Below are 12332 nucleotides of genomic sequence, written 5' to 3'. Positions count from 1 at the left end.
GGTAAAAGGGTGTGTTCGCGAAAGTCCCATTCGTCCTCTGCTTGTAGAACTTCTTCAGAGGCACAGATATCTAAGCAGGCGACTATATACCAAGAGCAGCTAACTTAGAGCTCTATGCCCTGTTAGGAGTTTTAACAATCCTTCTGATTGCCTAGAGAAACTGCCAGAATGCACGACCTCTGCTCTAAATTAAATTCTATAACTTATTACTAATTAGAGTAGTAAAAGGCCTAGAGAAAATAAGCAGTATGCTCCGCAGCACTACAAGTCCTTAGATATAGTAGGCGCTGTCCTGCTCGCATCTAATAGTGGGCTAAAACCTATGTAGCACAGGAAATCTAATCTGCATAACATCCTAGCCGCCACTGTAAGACACTTATTGTCTGCTATTATTAGTAGTTATGCTGCCTAAATATAGCATTAGAAATACAACTAATAACTGCTTACAGAATTACGACATCTGGCAGCTAGACTAAGTAATATATCTTCAAGATCCTATAGTAATATAGAAAAGCAATGTCGAGCTTGTGCAAATATTAAGACATGTGCATTTACAAATAGTAAGAAGACACAATGAAATCAAGTCTTCGGGGCAGTGCGATGACTTTTGCACCAATACCAGAGTCTGCTCTGGGGAACATTAATCCCTAGCAACACGAGCGGAAGCAGTGGCAATGCAGTCGCCAGGTATACCTTGAAACCACTTGAGTTGACCGCAAAGTCTTCGTTCATGCTGAACAGACTCGCCACAAAAGACAGAGGTAAGAAAATGAGAGCAACATAGGTCAGTCGCTTGACGTATATCGTCTCCTCCATCGCTCGACGGGAGTCCATGAGCTGAACCATCGATATAAGCATAGGGACCATGTACTCCAGAGACTGGCGGTGATCAACGATCTGTTGAGAGATATAGTTGATGTCGTTGGAGACGGCTCTGGCCAGCGTGTCTTGCGGTACTTGCTGAGCGACGAATGACTTCAAAGCCGTCAGCTTTTCGAGACTGCGCTGACCTCGTCGCCGCCAGCTATGCAGTTCCAGCATGATGTTGCTAGTCTCAGTGGTACTTAAACTCTTCAGAGTCTCGAAAGAGATCTCGTAGTGCTTGGCGAATTGACCCATCAAGGACGAGTAAAGTATCCACTCGCCAGTCATGATCTGAACTGGATGACGTGTTAGTTCATAGATGCTGACATCAGACACCAGTGAAGGACCTCTCTCGTAAACGAGCAAGGCTTGGGCGGTTTCTTCCAGAAAGCTAGGTGTCGTAGAGTGACGTTGGGATTGGTGAAAAGATGGAGCAGAATAATGTGGTACCGAGACACGTGATTCAGAGGATGTGTCTCGCCATGGCCTTTGCGTCGTCTTCACCCAAGGCCTTGTAGGGTCATAGACCGCCGATTTTGATGTTGGATCCATAAGCATCACACCTGTCGTATCATCAACACCTGCAGGCTTCAAGGCGATTGGAAAGGTAAGTGCAGCTTACTTATCCAGACTCCTTCCCCAATCTCCTTCTTCAGTATAGAGAAGCACGCGTCGGCTATCGAGACACAACAGTCTTTCATATGCGGCATGTGACGAACACTTCTCTCTGCACGTCCTTCCATACGAAGCTCGTAATGGATTGGCGGTGACTGCGGTGCCGCTTCGAGAAGCCTTTTGTAGCTTAAATGAACACAATTTGGCGACTGGTTTTTCGATGGCAACGATAATGTATTGTTTCTCTTAAGCCTTGAATTGAGCCGTGGAAACTTAGGTGCTGCTAAGTGTCTGTGGAAGAATTCTTGTCCAATGTTGAGCAGGAGGTCGAGTTGTCCAGCTACTTCGAGACTGATATCTTCGAACAGCATGCAGAGACCTGAGACGTTTGCTGCAGAACCCGATTTTACAGCCTCAATTCGACTGAAAAGCTGCTCCATGTTCGTCGCACCGGAAACCTCAAATTTGCCATTGCGGAACTCGAGACAAGAGAAAGTGCCGTCCGTAACAATCTGCGCACACCGGCTGTTCATTTCTGAAGACTTCAACATATGCTAGTGATTGCTAGTGCCGGATGGTCATGTCAGGTGGAATGTAATCGTGTCAAAGCTATCATGGAATAGGTGCTGGGGGCGGGAAATGGCAGTATAGCGCCAAAGAGGTCGAGAGCACCAGGGCAGAAATCCGTAATAACATGGCCCATCCGTATACTCCAGCCTCTTTCGTATTTCGGCGCTTATTTTTAACCAAGGCAGATTTGTATGGGAAGGTTACTGATAACGAGATCCTTAGTTCGCCAATAGGGCTATGCCGTATAAATTGTGGTGGTCCGCGGAGCCTTGCGTGCTGACCACCATCCACACATCGATGTCATGGCGGACCTCGACGCACCATGATTTGTTAGAATCACTGTAGGCGTTTATTGTCTTATCCCAATGCGTCTAAAACAGGGTAGACTTCCCAGATGATGTCTTCCGTGGGTCTGGACAACTCCAATCTATCATTCTGGATTCATCCCCACGATGGCTGTAATGTTGAACGAAACCCCAATCTTAGCAGCTGTTGCTTTAAAATTGTCTTCTTCAACTATATGCGCCGCGCTGGTGTTATTCAGTCATAAACTGTTAGGAGAGAAAGAAACGCCCTACGCTTCGCCCCACCGCGATGGCGTTCTTGATCGGTCCACTAGGATCGATTTGGCTGCATTTGCCTTTTCCGGCGAGGGAGAATGCAGCACAGCCTCTTAGGCAGAGATGGGGCTCTTTTAGCCAAAGTAGATAAGCAGGCAGAACAAAATGTTAATCTAAAAATCTTAAGCTTTCAATCCCATCGTTGACAACATTTGTAACAATTCCACTGCTTGAAGATCATCCAGTACTCATTATTTAAGGCCCTACAGCCTGTACTCGAATCCTGCCTTGATTTCGGACAACAGTCTTTTGGGACAATAGCTTATCATTTAACCTCCCACTGTACTACTGGAATCATCTCTCGAAAAATGGCGGACCAAGAAGGTTCTGGAGATCCAGAGATGTTAAACCTTATCGCGGGCTTTGAGTCCGAATACGATCGAAGGTGTGCGCTGATAGAGAAAAGCACAATACACTTCAATGAAAATCTCTTGCCAGCTGCGCTTAAGAAAGAGTTTGTCCGGCTCCACGATCGTCCCATTTACAGGATGAAGACGAAGGAATCAGCTGTCCAATCCGTCAGGAAAAGAAACCTTCACAGACTCGAAATGGAAAGAATTAGAGACGACATGGAAGCAAATAACTACAGCTGGGAGGACTACTGGGGCAATAGTCCAAGACTCGACGACTACGGCAAATTCAAGAACATCGACGCAATGTATGGAAGTCTTCCCGACATTGGCGGTATCCGGATCCTTCTTTATTTCCCGGGCGATGTTGACAAGGTCGAAAAATGCCTTCAAGATCACCCTGACATTAAACTAGTGGGAAAATACCGGAGGGCTCAAGGCATTACAAGGGACCTGTTCGACATGAAAATCTTCCTCGCTGGACTGAAAAAACGCAAGGCTCCCAACAACCCTGAGACCAACAATGCCAATTTCCCAGGATATCAAGCGACCCATTTTCACGTCAGGCCTCACCCAAAGGAGGGAGAGAAAGAAGTTGATTTCATCATTGAGATCCAGGTGAGAACACTTGTCATGAACGCGTGGTCTCAAGTCGAACATGGGATCATATACAAAGCAAAAGATGAGGTAGACAATGAGATGAGAGCTATTCTTGATATGTTCAATGGCATTACCATGGTTGGAGAGAGCGCACTGCAGCAGCTCGACGACGTGGAAAAACGCAAGAGTATGCAAAGGCAGAAGAGAAGGGAAGAATTTGCTGCCCACATCTATGATGTAGGGAAGTGGATAGGGGAGTACTGTGAAGAAATCGAACCTGGAACAAAACTACCAGGAAACCGCGAAACCTGGCGTTACCTCGACAAGCTCTTCCAGTTCCTCAAGGCAAGGGGAGAGCATAGTTCCGGGAAACTGAAGGAAATCCTTGGGGATCTCTTGAAGAGCGATACCAAGAAAACCTATCTCAACAAGGATCTACCACTGTTCATGCTCAGACAAAGATGCAACAATCACACAGGCCAGCCCATTACACTCAAAGATCTTCTTACAACATCTCTCGACGAAACAAAAAGCCTCGATGGGCCGCGTGCCAGAGCAATGGCCTTACGGGTTGTGCACTGTCTGAATGTAGCCGAATCCCTAGGAGTCGGGGAACTCTTCATAAGCATTATGAAGGAAGTCGTTGGGCCAAAGGACAGGCTGCCAACGCTCTTGGACTTTTTGAATATTCTACATCCAGATCACTGCAAATATGAGTGGCGTTCGATGACGAGACTTCTAGAATTCTGCGGGAATTTCCTCAATGCAGAGAAGTTCCGCCTCGCCATTGAGAGGAGCGAAGCGTGTAAAGATCTCTCCAAAGCAGCACTTGTGGAGCTTTCTCGCAGCATTGTCGAAGCAGGTTGCATCGCCAATCCCATTTTCAATTCTGGGGAAACCGTCTCAAACACAACCGAGAAAGCTTCCGCACAGCAGGTCAACATACCAAGGATCTTGTGCATATTGACCAGGGATACGGATTTCACCCACTGGGTCCCAGATTTATACCACGTTGCTCAACATTGGGGAATTCGCAGCGCGGACTCTTCTTCTTCTTTATCAGACAGGGAGAGGCAAGAGTTAATTAAGCACCGCCGTGCCGTTCAAACAGCAACAGGGTGGAATCCTGTGGACGTTCTGGGATACAATATCACAGAGATCATAGACGATAGAGCTCAGGATGACAGGCTAAGACAAATGCCTAAGGTTGAGATCGAACTAGAAATTTTGCTTCTGTCGAGACCGCATTATAAATGGGTCCTGAGACACATCTCAGAAGGTCAATTCGTACGCGAATTTCATATTGACAAGGAGGCCAAGCAGCGTCGAAATCACTCCGGCCACTTCGTCTCCATCAATGATGCCTCGATTAACGAACCAAAGTGGTCTTACATGCCGGTAGTGCCCGAGTGGGAGCTGGTGGATCTCGGTAACTCGCCCGTGAGCGAGAATCTAACATTCGAGCCGTTCGAGCGTAAGAAAAGCGAATTTGAGTGTTTCTTCGATTCGTTGCTACCTTCCTCCGCGCCAATCCGGAGGGTCGACACCGAAAACAACACGGACTCATGGATATTGACACTAGAGGGCAAGAGCCTCTCAATAAAATCGACTAAGCAGTGGTATATTCTTGCCGAAGCGAAAACATCACGCCGAGACAGCGACGTGACAGTGATTCGAAGATCTGAAACACCACAAGAAGAACAGTCCCAAGACAAGACCTCCCAGAACGAGACCTCCCAGAATGGGACCGCCCTGTAGAATGGGACGCCCCGGAACGAGACCCCCCAGAATGGGACGCCTTGAGACGAAGCGCAGCAAAACGAGACGTCTCACGTCGAAGCGCAGCAAAACGAGGCTTCCAGGTCGAGTTGCAGCAAAACGACAATACTTCCACGTAGTTCAACGAGACTCTCCATCCCATCGTGATAGCGACACGATCGATGTCTTTGGTAACGGGCTCCACAACAACCACTTTTTCAAGTGCAACGCGTGGGAACACCAGTACTCGGCCCGTTTAATCACAAGATCGACAAGCTACCAAGCCGGTGTTTGCGGCTGCCCTTTCCTACGTTCCCGTCTCAAAAAACAACATCCGCGACTGCTTTTACAAATGCTGTCCGCTCTTCTGCTCACCAGCACGAGAGAGCTAGGACTGAGTAGAGGTCTTTCTGCTGGTATGCCGGAATTCGTGCTGGATCTCGACCTGTTTTTCGTAGTTGCACGATCTTGGACATAGTTTAAGCGAACTGGTGGAGGCGCGCAATCAGCGGAGGCGCGGGCGTGATCGTGATCGTGGTCGTGGGCGTGCCAAACATCGGCAACTGCAGCCCCCGACCGCGTCGCTCTGACAGCCGGGCTATGACGGCGCTGTCTAAAGGTGTTTGATAGACAAGGTTGAGCAAGAGAGAAGGAATGATGGTACAGATCATGGAGACTGTAGTAGGAAGGACAAGTTCTGCGATCAGAAGGTGGTGGACGATGACCAATCTCTAGAAACGTTTAGCGTGGTTTCCCGAGCTGCATGCCTCTGATGTAACGCGACGCGACCTTCACCTCGACTTGGCACCACCGTTGCCCCTCCAAGTCGCATTCAGCGCGGCCATTGTCGCCGCTGCTTCCCCGCCCTTGAACTCCCCGTCCTCTATGCATGGCTGACGAAGCGCCCGCCTCTGCTCCTCAGTCGCTCGCCCACGACCTGCAACAAGCCCTCACTGTCTTCGGCGGTGCCGACGCGACGGCCGCCATCGCCGCCTTCGACAGCCTGCACGACGACGCTGCCCGCCTCTCGGTCCTCCCACACGCCCAACTCTCGGCGACCGAGCGCGCCAACTTGGCTGCCTACTGGCACTACTCGCTCTGATACGGCGTCCACGGCCACATCGGCGTCAGCGTCGAGCACTTTGTCGAGCGCCACGCAGCGCCCATCACGGCCCTCTGGCCCGAGTTCACACACAAGTGGCGGCCCATCGCCCGCATCGTCGACGCTTGGTGGCCGCATTTCTGGCGCTCGGTCCTCGCGTCTGGCTGTTCGCTGCCCACGGCGCCAAGCAATCAGTGTGTCCTGCAGCTCGCGCGCATTGCCGTCAACAAGGCCTCGCGTCGCGCCTTCTGCAGCCGCTGGCCCGACTTCTTCGCTGAGTGGCTCTCGACGTGCAAGTACAAGGTCGCCAAGCAGAAGCTCGTCGACCGCGGCGAGTACGAGGTGAACGCCGCCGAGCTCACGGCCTATCTCGACCGCTTCCACGCTAACCCCCTCCCCCACTGCGCCCTCCGTCGTCGCAATCACCGCGCCACACCACCGCCTCGCTCGTCTGTCGCCGACGTTGAACGCCCGCGACACAATCACCACACACCGCTGCCCGAGACAGACGCTCAATACACTCCACCGGCGACACCTCGTGGTGGAGCTCCCTTCGACACACCCTCATCGCCATCACTAACCAACTGGAACGACATCGCCGATTCTGAAGACCGCGACTTGCTGGGTGATACAGAGCTTGACCTGGACGTCCGTGAAGACACTTCCCAGCAGTCCATCAAGGACGAGCACCTGCCCCACATAGACCCCTTCCCCGACCTCCAGTACGACATGGCCGCCTCTCCCAGCGCCAAGCGCACCATAGACACGTCCGCCACGACCGAAATGGCTATCTTCACGCACAACGTCGAGAGTCGGCTCAACAACTTCTGGCCTGAACTGCTGAAGCTCCATGAAGCCCGACTCGCTGCGGATGAGGCTTCCAAGAAACACGACGACACCCACACCCATGTAGACGAGATGCAAGCCAAGCTTGCTGACGTCCGCGCAAATAGAGCCAATTACCTCCACACCATCGCGTCTGGAGCAGCCATGCTCCAGTCGAATCTCAATGCCATAGCTGCAGATGAAGTCGAGTTGAGAGAAGCTGCTGAGCACAAGCACAATCTGTTGATTGATGCCTTGGAGAAAGGCGAAACACGCCTGGCCGAGGAAGAAATGCGACTCACCCAAGACCTCGCCACCATTGCCGACGCGCGACACGCATCGACCGAGTCGTCGACAAAGCAGGAGCAGGCCAAGGCTCGCGTGGTGCAGCTGGAGAAGGAAGCTCTGCAGGAGTTGGAACTTCTGACCAATAAGCTGCACGACATGATCACCCACACGGCCCTCTATGTCGTTGAGGGTGACAATCACCGACCTCTCAAGGTGCCCAGAACCAACTCTCGCCTCCGCCGTGCCGATCGCTCAGACTCATCTCCGCGCTGAATGGCAGTCCGGCTGGATTTCCGGTGGCTGACACGATTTACAATTCACGATCACGATTTGACGATTTGTACTGCCATGGTTCTCGCTTTTTCAAAACTTGACGTCGCATCGCATGCTCCCCGTTGAAGGTGGAACTTGCGAGGAGAGCGGGTCGTGCTCTCCCTCGTTGCTTCGTGAGTCGACCTTGATCTTTCTCTCTGAGCGGTTGAGATTTTCTTCTTCTGTCTCCAACGTTCTTGCGTCTCACACGGGCAAGACGTGTTGACAGTTTTCATCCGCTTGATAACTATATACCCCCAATCCTGTAGAACAATACATGAGTCTTTACTTTGTCACTTGCATCTAATTTCTCAATCAGCACACTGTTCGTCGTGTGGCAGTATTACCATGTCCGAAAGTTAAAAAGGTCAGGACAAAATCGCAAGGTAAGGACACCACTTCACAACTACTTACTCATCACAGACTACTTGCATCCAGCCACGACAGAGATGCCTCCATCACACAAGAAGCCTCGCCTCATCACATTCCCCATTGAACAGTTCCACCAACACAACTCGACTGTTCAACCCATCATTATCTTCCGATCACCACCACCCTTCCCCTTCACCGGCATCTTCCCCACCAACTCCCCAACCTGTCTCATCGTCCTCGCATTCTCCACATACCGACCCGACCCATACACGCAAGCGAAGAACAGGATCCTGCGCCGCTGATCCAGCAAGGGCTTCAACATGTACAGCAACAGCGGATTCGACTTGTCATTGAGAAGATTCATACACGTCTTCTCGACGTCCTTCTTTTGTGCACTAGGGTCGTGCTGCAGTGCGCGGTTCTGCGCAATCACGGCTGTTAGCAAGGCTTTGAAGTTACCCAGCGACGCGTTGATCGAGGTGCCTTCTTCGAATATGGCCGATCCAGGTTTGCCCGTTGGTGCCTCCGACCCAGCCAGGTCGATGATGTAGATTTCGCGCGGGGGCAGCGCTGGTCCGTCACGCCGGGCGATACGCACGTGGATGGTGAAGATAAAGTGCGAGCGGCTCGAGTTTGAGTTTACGGCGTTGCTGCTGTTGAGCTTGTCGCGCCGGGAGGTCACCCTACGGAAGGTCCCCATGCCTGATTCGGGAACGGGGATTGCCGTGCGGATTGCCGGAGTGACGGGCTCCATGCATTTCGTCCCCGTTGTTGCTCTGCGGAACACCATCTCGCTACCGTCGTCACGCTGAAGATCGTACATCTTCCCGCGGTATGCGTGCACGGCGCTAGCCTGAAACTCGATTATCATCCCCGTCTCGCGCGCCTCCTTCCCGTCGAACAAGTACCGCAGAAGACTCGGCAGAATCGACGTGTCTTTCTGCGAAGACATGAGATGCGTCTTACCCGACCCTGTTGAACCATATGCAAGAATAATCTGCGGGCCGGGGTTATCTGCAAACGCCGCTTCGGCAAAAGGCAGCGTCTTCTCCCATTTCTCCGCATTCGTCTCGTGTGGCTGGAACACGTGGTCTAGTCCTGATAAGGTTTGTTTCATCTCTTTGTGCTCGTCGTATAGCTGTACGGCGTGGCGGTTGCTGAAGTCGTGGTGTGAGGGCTCAGGCGCCATGTCGCGCGGGCAGATGTAGATGCATACCCCACCGTTGGAGTCGAGGAGCCGCTCGATCAGCTTGTTGCGTGAGTCTAGAACGACGTCGAGGGTTTGCTGGAGTTGCTTGTATTTCTCATCCCGTGCGAGGTATATGTTCAACCATTTCTCTACGTCGGTTTCCAATTTTTTGCTGGTTGAGCTAATGCTGTGTATCGTTGAGTCGCGAGCGAGGATGGTTTCGGCTTGCTCTTGGATTTTCGCTGCTTGCTCGCGGATTGTCAGAACGTGGGCTTCGTTCTCTTTGGTAAGGTCTAGAACCAACGTTTTGTCTGGGGTAGTGTCATCTGTGTTGGCTGGGAAGGCGGTACTGCCATGCGCGTTGTGTGGAAGAAAAGCAGCCTTCACAACATCGACTTCTTGCATCTTGGTACCAGAATCTTCTCCAACACTGCTCGTCTCAGCCAGTCTATGTCCTTCCTGTCGCAGCTGCTCCGGGTTAGCCGTGTCAGGCTCAAGCGTATTCCTCTCTACACCACCAAGCCGTTCTCGACATTCGTCACCATCAAACTCAGACCTCTCAAAAGCCTCAACTCTCATCTCCGCAGTCTCAAGCCGTCTCCGCAGTTCCTCCTCCTCAGTCTTCATCTTCCGGAAAGCCCGCAACGACTTCTTCTGCGCCTTCACTGCAGCACGAGCGAGCGATTGGTATCGATGGATTAGACCTGCCTCAGGGATCCCGGCTTGATCGGGTTGGATTTCGATGAAGTCATCTGCTTTGAAGTCGAAGGTTAGGATGGGGAGGTCCATGGTGGTTGGTTGGGGAATCGTCTTCGGATTCTCGTGAAGGGATGGATGCAATGAGCAGGGGGGTGGTAGGGTTTGATGAATGAGGAGGGTGACGCATAATGCTTTACATGTCTTAGACTGTGGCGTACTAGTGTTGCAGAATAAGCCGCTGTTGATCTGGATGTGGCATTCGGGTGTTTGTACATGGCGACTCTTGGTTGTTTTACGGCAAACTTTTAGAGCATCTCAGAATAGTATTCCCTGTTCGTATTCGACTCAATACTTGCTGCGATTTACGCATGCTGCATATGTCAAAACTTTCAAGAATTAAAGCCCACACAAGCACGGAATGTATTGAACATGTGACGCGTGACAGCAACGGTTATCCAGTATGATAATTGAACCCAACGATGTATTCAGGTACTTATCAACGGCTGCGCAGTTGACCTGGGAAGTGGATGTTCATCAAGAGCAGGGATGACCAAAACAGGAACAAGAAGAGGGACCAAAATTACTACTTAGATGTTAAAAAATGCCGGTCAATTGAGTTGCAAAATGATGCACCATGACAATATAGAACGACGGTTCGTATTGTATTTCAATGAATGACTGTTGGTAAGATCAACACCCCCGAAACTCATACCCCTGGGAGGTTGAGGAAGGCCCCAATGACATGTACAACCGTCAGTACCCAGCCAAGATAAATAAGAATGACAGGATACACAAATTCTATAGAGAAAATCCAATGACTCCATACCACAAAGCCAAGATCAATGAAAGTGGTAATGAAAAGGAGACATCTTGATATGGTTGCAACACCCAACCAACCACGACAAATTCGACTCCAAAACAGGGAAGCGTAGTGAGTGTCGACACGTGGGCGCTCAACTCCACACCAAGAGAGAGTCGTAAAGAGGCACTTCAACGTCATCAGGGATGTAGATTGAGTCGACTTGCCAAGCCGTCGAATGGCGGCCATCATCCGGGACGGGGCCAAGCATGGCCAGAACCTTCAGGAACATGCATATACCCATAATCGAATGCGTGAGTGGCGGCAAGTGCGTGGTCAACTTGCCAGGGCCAGCCATCATCCCGATTGTCATGGGTACCGCGAATGGTCAGCGTATCCCAAGACGGCTGAACATGACCACCATCGCCGTCTTCGCCGATGAGACACCACTCTCTCATCAGGCGCGCCTTCATTTGCTTTCGCTCCTCGGGCGTATGGCTTCTAATCACCTCATTCAGTTGTGTGAAGAGCTGTGTCTGCCGTTCCATCTTCTGGCTAGTTGTCATGTGTTCCAGGGCCAGTACCTCGTTGGTGGTGGAAGGCAACGGCGGGGGAATAGGTGCTGTAGCCCTGCTCCATCCAGGCTGATAGGACCATCCCTCGGCGTTGAACCAGTCTTGACAGTTGGACTTCAGCATTGTCCACAAGTGCAAGGCGAGCTCGGTGATGCCGTAAAGAGTACCGAGGAAGATGATGAGGATGGTGCAGGCAGTGATAGCGGTGAGACTGACAGTCAGCGAGGGGTGCAGGATGAGTAGGCCGCAGGGGATGAACAGGGCCATAGCGAAATTTAGCTGGCGGAGGGAGTTGGTTGCTGGAACAGATCCGCTGCACATTCGATGTCAGTGTTGTGGCGGAGAAGTTGTGAACTCAATAGACGTATGGGCGCACTTACGAGTGGGGAGTAGCTACGTTTCGGAACGAAGTGTAGATGCAGTGACCGAGCACGACGACCGGAAGGCCGACAAATAGGATGCAGAGCAGGGTGGTAAGACTCGTGCGTAGCATGCCCATGTCCATGTTAAAACTTGCAACTGCAAGAGGGACGGACTTAGTACTAGTCGTGGTGGCAGTCGTCATCACAGTAGCAGTCGAGGTGACGGTCATCGGCTGCGTAATTGTTGACGTTGAAGTAGTGAAGATATCCACGGTTGAGCGCTTGGTGGTGAACTTGGTGACTGTCTCCAGGATTGTGGTTGCAGACGAGGTAATCACGGGCTTCTCGCTAGCAACTGGAGGATGCTTACTGACAAATTCGAGAAGCTTGAGACGAAACGCCGAGAGGGAGTTCATGATGGATTGTGAGTGA

At 51.3% G+C, this 12332-nt stretch overlaps 5 protein-coding genes across 5 annotated transcripts; 2 read left to right on the top strand and 3 right to left on the bottom strand.

Annotated features, from left to right (window-relative positions):
* Positions 1-232: 232 nt before the first annotated feature.
* On the bottom strand, positions 233-2125 carry P153DRAFT_401698 (uncharacterized protein). Its single transcript, XM_033671931.1, has 2 exons — positions 1487-2125; positions 233-1427 (listed from the first exon to the last, which is right to left on the bottom strand). Exons 1-2 carry the CDS (start codon positions 2028-2030, stop codon positions 580-582), a joined length of 1392 nt encoding a protein of 463 aa, XP_033518194.1. The 5' UTR covers positions 2031-2125; the 3' UTR covers positions 233-579.
* A 637-nt stretch (positions 2126-2762) lies between these two features.
* Positions 2763-5617, top strand: P153DRAFT_146816 (uncharacterized protein). Its single transcript, XM_033662152.1, has one exon. The coding sequence runs from the start codon at positions 2978-2980 to the stop codon at positions 5375-5377; it is 2400 nt and encodes a 799-aa protein (XP_033518193.1). The 5' UTR covers positions 2763-2977; the 3' UTR covers positions 5378-5617.
* Positions 5618-6913: 1296 nt separating this feature from the next.
* Positions 6914-8239, top strand: P153DRAFT_146819 (uncharacterized protein). The gene is made up of 2 exons (XM_033662153.1): positions 6914-8038; positions 8224-8239. The coding sequence occupies exon 1, from the start codon at positions 7209-7211 to the stop codon at positions 7863-7865; it is 657 nt and encodes a 218-aa protein (XP_033518192.1). The 5' UTR covers positions 6914-7208; the 3' UTR covers positions 7866-8038; positions 8224-8239.
* P153DRAFT_371461 (P-loop containing nucleoside triphosphate hydrolase protein) lies at positions 8211-10509 on the bottom strand. Its single transcript, XM_033669267.1, has one exon. It carries the CDS (start codon positions 10252-10254, stop codon positions 8428-8430), a length of 1827 nt encoding a protein of 608 aa, XP_033518191.1. The 5' UTR covers positions 10255-10509; the 3' UTR covers positions 8211-8427.
* A 702-nt stretch (positions 10510-11211) lies between these two features.
* Positions 11212-12316, bottom strand: P153DRAFT_391224 (uncharacterized protein; the record flags this gene model as incomplete). The annotated part of the gene is made up of 2 exons (XM_033671027.1): positions 11212-11851; positions 11919-12316. 2 exons carry the CDS (start codon positions 12314-12316, stop codon positions 11212-11214), a joined length of 1038 nt encoding a protein of 345 aa, XP_033518190.1.
* Positions 12317-12332: the final 16 nt, after the last annotated feature.

This window comes from Dothidotthia symphoricarpi, assembly GCF_010015815.1.
Source record: "Dothidotthia symphoricarpi CBS 119687 unplaced genomic scaffold P153scaffold_26, whole genome shotgun sequence".
NCBI lineage: Eukaryota > Fungi > Ascomycota > Dothideomycetes > Pleosporales > Dothidotthiaceae > Dothidotthia > Dothidotthia symphoricarpi.
This window is presented reverse-complemented; position numbering and strand designations above follow the sequence as displayed.

Bases quoted from the DNA above. Each gene is read 5' to 3' on its own strand.
- P153DRAFT_401698 (XM_033671931.1), bottom strand. From the start codon at position 2,030: ATGTTGAAGTCTTCAGAAATGAACAGCCGGTGTGCGCAGATTGTTACG. The intron at 1,428-1,486 runs GTAAGCTGCACT...ATGATACGACAG, and splicing joins TGGGGAAGGAGTCTGGATAA to GTGTGATGCTTATGGATCCA.
- P153DRAFT_146816 (XM_033662152.1), top strand. From the start codon at position 2,978: ATGGCGGACCAAGAAGGTTCTGGAGATCCAGAGATGTTAAACCTTATC.
- P153DRAFT_146819 (XM_033662153.1), top strand. From the start codon at position 7,209: ATGGCCGCCTCTCCCAGCGCCAAGCGCACCATAGACACGTCCGCCACG.
- P153DRAFT_371461 (XM_033669267.1), bottom strand. From the start codon at position 10,254: ATGGACCTCCCCATCCTAACCTTCGACTTCAAAGCAGATGACTTCATC.